This window comes from Lycium ferocissimum, chromosome 7, assembly GCF_029784015.1.
Source record: "Lycium ferocissimum isolate CSIRO_LF1 chromosome 7, AGI_CSIRO_Lferr_CH_V1, whole genome shotgun sequence".
Lineage (NCBI taxonomy): Eukaryota > Viridiplantae > Streptophyta > Magnoliopsida > Solanales > Solanaceae > Lycium > Lycium ferocissimum.
In genome coordinates this window covers 5,615,336-5,625,446 of record NC_081348.1, presented here as the reverse complement: position 1 = coordinate 5,625,446, position 10,111 = coordinate 5,615,336, and the positions used below count along the sequence as shown (strand labels likewise).

Genomic DNA, 10,111 nt, shown 5'->3' with positions numbered 1-10,111 from the left:
ATACTAAGTTAGCTCGCTCAAATATTTAGATACAACAGAATAGTGTATTCGAATACAGTCAAATACATCAAGTTAGCTCGCTCAAAAATTTAGATACAACAGAACAGTATATCCGAATACAATCAAATACACCAAGTTATAGTTAGCTCGCTCAAATATTTAGATACAATGGAACAGTGTATTTGAATACAGTCAAATACACCTGAAATAGCTAAAAACTAGCTACGAAATGTAATCAACAAACATGTAGCTACGGCTGATTAGAAGCTTTTAAACTAAAGCTATTTATGTAAGTTACCCTTAAATAAGTCCTTATGCGGTACATGTAAAATAGGATTAAAGGGAAAAGATGGTGAGAAGATGTTTCTGCCAAAGGAAGTTCAAATCCCAAAAGCTCAATTTTTCGATATTCTTTCAACTGAAATTGAAGAAGGAAATTTGTTTGAATTGGCTGGTGAATTTCTTTAGTTGTTTTGCGGCACCAGATTTAGTGATTTAAAATTCATGTTCTTGTAGGAAATTTTATTTCGTGCGAAACGCGAATTTATGTTAGATAATGCTAAATGTTGGTGAAAGTGTGAAACTACCCAAAAATAATGGCAACTTCTGCAAAGATTTTTACTGAGATTTCCTAATGTATTCAAGCAATGAATTACAAATTTGGGGACTTTGTCGTTCATGGGTGGGTTTCATAGGAATCATTGGTGGAATATGGATTAAGATGATTATATTTGAAGTTAAGACTTTTTCTGGTTTGACTGTTTGAGCATGTAGGGGAGTCTTGTTATTTACTCCCTCCGTCTCATAATACGTGTCATCTTAACCAAAAATATGTATATTAAGAAATCACTAATGTAATGTGAAGTTTGCTAAATTACCCTTATATACTTTTTCCTCTTGATTTGAGCATGCACAAGTAGTAACACTTTTGACATTGAGAATCCAAAAATAGCAAGTTACTATGTGACTTTTCCAATCATCATTTAGTTGTTACTTTAACTTGTTATCTAAGGGTAGAGTTGGAAAAAACTAGCAATTCATGTTTTGGTTTTCTAAGGTGATACTTATTATGAGACAATTTTTTTTGGCTAAGGTGACATTTTTTATGGAACGAAGGGAGTATTTTTCATGAACATTAGTGAGATGATTCGTGAGTTATTTTAATTAGGTGAGTCTGGTTGGATTAAAAAAGAGAAATCCGATAATTTTAAGTGAAATTGAGGTTGATTTGAGGGATTTCTATCCAATTGAGGGTAATTTTGTTAACTTTAGTAACGACAGGTGTATAGATAGCCCAACTTCTGACGGAGGATAAACTTAGATAATAAAAAAAACTAGAGGGGTATTTTTAACCATTTTCCCAATAAAATAACCCACCTAAAATTGTGAGGTTGGAACTTTAAGTGCTCCTCTTCGAATAGTAGCAAAATTTGGGGCACAAAAAGAAATTGAGAAAGATAAAAGATCAGTACTAAGTGGGCATTTGGCCATAAAAATTATTCACTTTTTTCCGAAATTTTTTTTCACTTTTTTTACTTTTAGCGTTTGGTCATAAAAATTATTCACTTTTTTCCGGAGTTGTATTCAGGAATACTAAAAACAAAAAAAACTTGTTTTTCAATTCTTTTCCACCTTTTTACACTACATTTCACCAAAAACTACAATTTCAAAAACTATGGCTAAATACAACTCCAACTCCAACTCCAACTTTAAAAATTAAAAAAAAAGTGAAAAAGTTTTTGGTATTTATGGCCAAAGGGGCCTAAGAAAACAATTACAGAGTCCTTTAGATCCACGTGGCAAATATTCATTTGTTACTTTAATAGCACGTAGATCGCTATCCGGGTAATCATCTCCTCTCCAATCAACACCGTTAATTCAAAATTTCAATCAACGGCCTTGCCAAAAATTTCGAACTCTTGTCCAAATTTTCAACCTTGCCGCCCTCCATCTCTTTGTATAAATCCCCCATTACCCATTTCACATTGTCACCATTCTAGTAGAAACTCCAACTTTTCTCAATATATACAATTAAAATGGCACGTACCAAGCAAACAGCTCGCAAATCCACAGGTGGGAAGGCACCAAGAAAGCAACTGGCCACCAAGGCTGCCAGGAAGTCAGCTCCAGCGACCGGAGGAGTGAAGAAGCCTCACCGTTTCAGGCCAGGAACTGTTGCTCTTAGAGAAATCAGAAAGTACCAGAAATCTACTGAGTTGTTGATAAGGAAATTGCCGTTTCAGAGGCTTGTGAGGGAAATAGCACAGGATTTCAAGACAGATCTGAGGTTTCGGAGAGCAAAGGTTGTTCTTGCTCTCTGGTCCGCCGAGGCGTATCTCGTTGGGCTCTTTGAAGATACGAATCTCTGTGCAATTCATGCTAAGAGGGTTACCATTATGCCTAAGGATATTCAGCTTGCTAGGAGGATTCGTGGTGAAAGGGCTTAGGAAGAAGATTGTTGTTGTGGTTAAAGTTGATTAGTGTTTATCTGTTTGATGTTTTTGATGTAAATCAGTATTCTAGATCTAATCAATGAAATTTGTAGTACTTCTTTTTGTTCAATTAAAGAACTCGTTGTCCTTTTTTTTCTTTTTTTTGTTTTGTTTTTGGTTACATCTGTTGTTGGAATTCTAGGGTTATGTGGTGTAAATCTAATGTTGGTTTATTAGTATTTTGGAATCTGATTGATGAAATCTGTACTTTGTTTTGTTTAATTAAAGATCTTGCATTTTCGTTTGTGTGTTATTTGCTCTCGATTGAAGGTTGAAGCACTACTTTGTGTTTGATTATTTTTTAGGGGGGATTTTATAGAAATATCACATTGGAATATATTGATAGAGTGTGCCTTTGTTCTTACCTTTTGCTTATGTAGCTATGTATTTCTAGTTTTTCTATACTTAGATCTCTCAGCAAATTATATTATCCTTGTAACATTTGTGTATTAACAGTCTCCTTTTTTGCCTGCTTATTGGTGCTGTCTGCTGTGCATAGGTATTTGGAGAGGAACAAAAGCATTGATTCCCATATATTGTGACAATGAACTATACCTGTCTCTTGTGTTTCCTGTTTTGCTAAGCAGTTTGTCTATGTAGGAAATAGAACCCCAATACTAGCAGTTGCTGAGATTTGAGTAATTTGACAATATTAGTTCAATATAAACTCTTCTCTTTGGCCTAGGGCATTGCTCAAACTTTGCAGTTCCCTTATCATTGTTTGAAATTGAGATTGATTTGGGCTAGTTATCAAATGCTTGTGTGTTTATTAGGGTCATTTGCACTTTGGTACCTATTTTGTGCTAGTCTTTAATTTTTTTCCCCTCATGACAAACAACTTTTCCGCGGAAAGATAAGGTCATATTTTCACATATAATAACTCGCAAATTATGCCCCACCATGACTTTTTCCTTAAACAACTTATACCCCACTAGGCATAAGTTCAATTGTTAAAGGGTAAAAATTAAAGACCAACCCATTTGAAGGGCAGTTCGTCCATTCATCTGTTTACTATTGATGCAGAATTTTTTTAGGTTAGTCGTCATAGGTTGAACTTGGCTGCATTTGACATGGTAGCCATTTAAACTGAGATGATTGGTCAATTTTGATGAATCTCATCTCCTGCAAGTTTTGGGTAAGTTTTCAGCCTTGCTAATTTGAGGATCTATTATTTTTTTTGGTGGGGGGAGGGGGGGGGGGACTGGAAATTGAGCTGCTTTTTGGTGCTGAAACTCTTACCTACAAAGAATTACAGTTGTACAACTTTGTTGTGTGATCTAGATGGAATATTTAAAATGGAGCTTTTAGGTTACAATTCTCACCGGAACGCACGTACGAGGAACTTGCTCGCCACAAGAATTTCCTTATATTCATATGGAGTACCACCAGTGGCGGAGTCAGGATTTTCATTTAGGGGGTTCAAAAAAATGAATAAGTAAATACACGAAGAAGCCAAGGTGGTTCAACATTTACTATATATACATAAAAAAATAATTTTAACCTTGTATATACACTGTAATTTTTCGAGGGGGTTCGGATGAATCCTAGAGCCTACCTAGCTCCGCCCCTGAGTACCAGTGTACTACTTAGCACTTTTGACATTATTTTCCTGCAACAGAAGCACTGTGTGCTTTTTGTCATCTCCTTTAACTTCAAGTCATTTGGCACTGCTCTTTTCTAATGCTGCCAAATTATTTTTAGGAAAGTGAATAAAAGACAGACAATATTATCATTATTTTGTGAACCCGTTCACTACTTTGTTTAACATATGTTGAACGTCAACATTAGCTGCCATACCAAGTAAGCCTACAAATTTGTTTTCAGTTTTCTTGTGGAATCTTGACATATAATGTTCATGACTTGTGCTGGGATGCTAAACTTTTAACTTTTAGAAGTGCTATCTAAGATGTGTAAGGTCGCAAAATGTTCATCCTCATGTCAGCATTTCACCTTGATTCAAGTGGTGAATGACTTTTTGTGCCAGAGCTAGAATTTGTACATATTCTGAACTATGTTGCTTAGACTCTTTAAAAATATCAATGGGTGTGTGTCGGACTTTCCAAAAGTAATGTATTTTTGGAGAATCCGACATGGGTGCGGCATTGAAAGTGAAGAGACCGCGCAACTTAGATTCTGAATACTACGATGTTCGGGCAAAATTACTGATAGCACTTAAATAATGTTAAGTATTTGCCTATTTTTATTTACATATTTTATATTTTCTCTGATTAATTCTCTATTTTTCACAGGTAAAATGTACTTTCCTGAAGAGAATATGCAATTTATAACAGAAGCAGGACAAAAAGAGAAAATTGCAAGGTCGATACACAAAGATAGAAAAGATGAAAAGTTCATATATTATATCGAGCTCAATGATCAGTATCTGCAACGAGCTAAAGAGAAATTAAAGACTGCAACGTGTTGTACATTTTAAAACCTATAAAAAGAGGTGATCAGATACAAAAAGGAGGCACACACTTTCTAAGAGATAGCAAAAAGTTTTCCTTTCTACATTTTCTGCTGCCTTTCTCTTCTTGTTTTGAGAAAGTCTTCATAGAAAAAAGGAAAGGGGCCTACCTTGGGAAATCATTCTCTTGTAAGAAGCTAGAAGAATGAAGTGATTTTAATAAGTAGGGACACTTCTTTAATGGAAAAGAATTCTCTACAGTGAAGCTTAAGTTGGGATATATTATGAAGAATTCAAGAAGTTGTGCTATCAAAAGGGAGTTAACACAGTGAAATAAAATTACTATATATTTTTGTTGTTAACTTCATCTGTTGATACTCACTATTATGCACTATATTATGTCGTCTTTTACATTCTCACCATGCGCAAAAATGAACTAATTCTTTAGCAGTTGGAAATATGATGGATCTAGTTAATTAAATTGGGATACAATAAGCTTAATTACCTGCTACTAATTTTATAATTTATCTCATTTACCTTATTATATCAATTTTTATTTGCGAAAAATTAATACTTTTACCTTATTATATCAATTTTTATTTGCTGAATCAATATCAATTAATACTTTTGCTTGCTGTTACTTTGTGACTTGGTTAATTTCTTTTTCGCAATCAAAAGTCTTGAGTGTACATACTTGTGTGACATAGATATGAAGTATGCCTGGTTTTTTCTTATGATCCTGTATCTTAATGGTGCTGAACTATTTGTACACACTGTATCAGCTTATAGGAACCAGTTTATGTGAGCTTTTAAGTTTGGCAAGTCCTTTATTCCTAATTAACTTTCTTAGTCTGTCAGCTTTTGAATCTACAGATGAATGCATTTGCTTGTTGTTTGTTTGCTCCATTTTCTTAAGCTTGGAAATTGCTCGATTTACAACATCAGCTAGGAAAATGGCCAAGGAAAGTCCATTTTAAATAGGAGACTACTCATCAAAGCGCACTAGAGTTCTTTTTTTATTTTTTTTAATTTTTATACGGGAAAGTGCCTAAAATAGTTTTTTTTTTTGTAAGGTAAAGTGTCTAGAGTAGTTTCAACTTCCTTTGAACATACAATATTGCTTGTTGCATTTTTTTCTGTCCTGCATTAATTATGTCAGTCTTCTGGATTCATGTTCTTGAAGTACTATTTTATGCTCACCTGATTTATTGTCTATTTTCTTGCCAATAATTTCCTAGTTGCCTATCAGGATTAAACAGTGCTACAGTCATACTTCTTACTTAAGATCTCAGTCTTTCAATTGACCTGAAATTGCAAGTAGTATCTTGCTTAGAAACAGTAGTAAATACAGTAGCTCTGGTGCCTATTAAGGACTGGAATTTTTGAATTTATGTAAGTTAGCAGACGGTGAGACTAGGTATCTAAATCGCATCCTGTTTGAATACACCAGTATAAGAAAAGCAGGAGTAAAACTAGAGTGGGACTAAGATGATAAAAGACAATAATGAAATATATATAACAGAACTTTAAAGCATGAATACAACATCATTTAGGAAATTGCAAAAAGACCTTATTTATAAAGTTAGAAAAGTGACTATTCTGAATAATCATCTTGTTTCATGAACAAATATTTCCATTAAGTTCAAATTTTAAATAAAATCTGAAAATACAAAGGCTTTTAATATTTAATATTTAAAGCCTTCAAACTCATTTTGCCTTCTTGTGTGGGTCAATCCCATTTCATATTATATTATACAAATATCTAACAACTTTTATCATCTTTACTAGGGTTGTTCATGGTTCGGTTTGGGTCGGTTATTGGTTAAAACCATAACCAAACCAATTTAGTCGGTTTTTAAATGTCTAAACCATAACCAAACCAAGTAAAATAATAACCACCGGTTTGGTTATTGTCGGTTTGGTTCGGTTTGGTTCGGTTTTTCAATTTATGACTAGCGATTACAATTCAAATATTCTCTACATTCTTCAAATTTAACATTCTTTTTTATCACTACGCACACAAGGGCGAACTTTCTTCGCATATTAAAATACGCGGCGATGCAATGTAAAATGAAAAGAGATAGTAGGATTTTTACTTTTTACCCTTATGCATACGACTTATTAGAGTTGAGGCTTGGATTGTTGGATTTGGACATTCTTTTAAGACATGGGCCTTAAAAATAAGTAGACCAAAATTAAATTAATAATTAAAAATATAAAATATCTTTAATTATTTATGAAAAGTTAATATTATACATATAAATAATTATAAATTTTATGTATATAATTATCGGTTTGGTTCGGTTATTTATTCGGTTATTTTTTACTATAACCATAACGAAACCAAATACTATCGGTTTTTCAAATTTAAAACCAAACCAAACCAAATGTCGGTTTTTTTATTCGGTTTGGTTAAATTTTCGGTTTGGTTTTGGTTTTAACCAAAACTGTGAACAGCCCTAATCTTTACATTGAGATGTGTACGTACATCAAGGAAGGCAACTTACATAGTATTGAACTATTGATGCCGAACTCTTCCATGTTGCAGAGTCCTACTGAATTTTGTATCTTAATCTTAGCTGAGTAATGGCTGCTTGATTCATAATGTATCGGTCCTTCTTTCCAATTGTAAGTGACATCTAGGTTGCTGTGCACTTCAGGTTTTTCGATTTCGACCAATAAGTTGAGTTGCTTCTTCTTATTAAAAAAAAAAAAAAAGAACAATCAAATAAAGTATTCATACCAAATTGCCTTAATCTATAATTCCTCATTGCTATCACAAGCATCTAATTAAAGTAATCATACATATTACATGCAGTGAAACCATTACCAAGGAAATACAACAAAAATATTAATAAGGTCCTATCAATTAACAAGTTCAATATAGTTAAATCATGTCCGACACAGAATATGCTGACAGTGAAAGCAAAAGGGAAATCTAAAAAGTAGTCATCTTTAGAATTAACAAATCCAAACAAATTAGACTTACTAATAATTTTGAATATATCTGTTGATGTCTAATGAGTAGGATATATTTGACTTATTAGATTGGACATATAGATAATGCGCTAATGTCTAATGGATAGCCGTTTTTGGCTAATATAAGGTATTAGAAATTCGAATATTCAAAAATCCGAAGTTCGAAATCCCAAATTTGAAATTTTTTAATAGTAAATTCGAAATTCAATACAAAATTCAAAAATTCCAAAATAAAAATCCAAAATGTTCTGATTTCTGTTGAAAATTCAAGTTTATCCAAACTATGCACACAGCTATATAAGTTGTATCTATTCCCTTTCAAAGTTGAATAGGACATATTACCCCTTATTCAACTTCAACTAGGAAGACAATTCCACTTTAACTTGGAAGGCACAGAAAGTTGACTATTCCTCTGTTTATACCCCAAAAAAAAAAAGAAAAAAAAAAGACAGTAAACTGCTTGCTTGGTTAGAACGCGTCCTATTCGTGTAAGGTTGAATACCAATATATACCCCTCTAATTGAAGGGTAATTTTGCAATTCAGGCAAGGGCGGTAAAGACCCAACACAATATATATTGACCCTTGGCTTCACGCTCTACAGAAAGAATAACACAAATTTAGGGTTTGCGTTGTTGATAACGAAAGCATAAATCAAAGATGATTGAGGTTGTGTTGAACGATCGATTGGGTAAGAAAGTGAAGGTGAAGTGCAATGAAGATGACACAATCGGTGATTTGAAGAAGCTTGTTGCTGCTCAGACTGGTACACGTGCCGACAAGATTCGTATTCAGAAGTGGTACAATGTCTACAAAGACCATATTACCCTTAGGGATTACGAAGTTCATGATGGCATGGGCCTTGAGCTTTACTACAACTAGATAAAACCACAATAGGTAATTTTAGAGTTTTTGGGAGTTTTATGATGTTTTGTTGAGTTGAGAATTTGGGGTTGATTTTTGTTTTGATATTTTGGTGGTTGGATTGGAATTGAATGGTTAATTCTCTGTATGTGATTTAGGTTATTATGCGCCTTTTGGATTTTTGTTATACGTTTATGCTGTTGGTATGCAAATATTTTTAGTCCGAAGTATTGTTGCAATTTGAGGTTTTCTTTTGTGCTAATTTTGGGAGTTTGATCTGATGGGTTGATTTTATGATGTTATTTTGATATTCCAACTGCTTGTTGCAACATGTTGCTAAAACTATCTAGTACGGCGTCAGACATATAGTTTTGCATACATTTGTATGATACCAACAAGTTGACATCTTTTCTCTTTTAGAACAACAATTATAATGGCTCAGTTTGAAACTAGTAGGCGGCTTTTCTTAATTGTAAAAAAAAAAAAAAATTCTTGAAATTGTTCGCTTGAGTCCTTGAATAAACACCCGGATGGATAGTAATTTGGCTGCTATTCTATGTTTGAATTACCTTCGAACTGTTTTGATTGGGAGAGATAGAAATCATGCCTTCTTTTTGTAATAAGTTTGGGAGAGGTAGAAATAACTTGTTCCTTAACAAGGTTGGGAGATGTAGAAATCACACCTTTTTTTGTAATAAGATTGCAAGAGGTAGAAGTCACTTGTTTTTTTTAACAGGTTTGGGAGAGGTAAAACTCACGCCTTTTTTTGTAATAAGTTTGGGAGAGGTAGAAGCCAAAATTTTTAAACAAGTTTGGGAGAGGTAGAAGTCACGTGTTTTGTGAAATACATTTACAAAATTTGACTTTGAAGCTCACCATGAGAATCAGATCACTTGTGTCCGGACTTTCTTTTTCCTTAAATGAAGAACACACTCGACCAACTTTGAAAAGTGAAGAAGAAAATGAATCTTGGCTTGTCCTTGGCATAAAAACATGGGACTAGACACTTTATAGTATGTTGTAACATAGACTCTTTATAGTATGTTAGGACACAACAGCAACGCCTCAAACATAACAAGTTGGGTCGGATATATAAAAAAAAGAAGGTATCCCAACGCACAAAGCATCCCGCGTTAGCAGGGTCAGGGGAAGGCCGCACCCTTGGGTGTGATGTAGATAGGCTGCCCTAATGCGATTAGTGGCTGCATCCACAGTCAAACCCGTGACCTATAAGTCATACAGAAACAACATCACTGTTGCTCCGAGGCTGCCCTTCAGGGGTGTCGGTTATGTGGGTTATAATTATCTTTGTCGCTCCATTTAAGTTCTCAATATGAGCTCGAGTGTATGTCAAGCTCAAGGCCTTGGAGT

General features: G+C 33.9%; 2 protein-coding genes across 2 annotated transcripts; both read left to right on the top strand.

The window, feature by feature from the left end:
* Nucleotides 1-1,974: 1,974 nt before the first annotated feature.
* LOC132063172 (histone H3.2-like) lies at nt 1,975-2,547 on the top strand. The gene has a single exon (XM_059455624.1). The coding sequence runs from the start codon at nt 2,037-2,039 to the stop codon at nt 2,445-2,447; it is 411 nt and encodes a 136-aa protein (XP_059311607.1). The 5' UTR covers nt 1,975-2,036; the 3' UTR covers nt 2,448-2,547.
* A 5,869-nt stretch (nt 2,548-8,416) lies between these two features.
* Nucleotides 8,417-8,984, top strand: LOC132062476 (ubiquitin-like protein 5). Its single transcript, XM_059455042.1, has one exon. It carries the CDS (start codon nt 8,537-8,539, stop codon nt 8,756-8,758), a length of 222 nt encoding a protein of 73 aa, XP_059311025.1. The 5' UTR covers nt 8,417-8,536; the 3' UTR covers nt 8,759-8,984.
* Nucleotides 8,985-10,111: the final 1,127 nt, after the last annotated feature.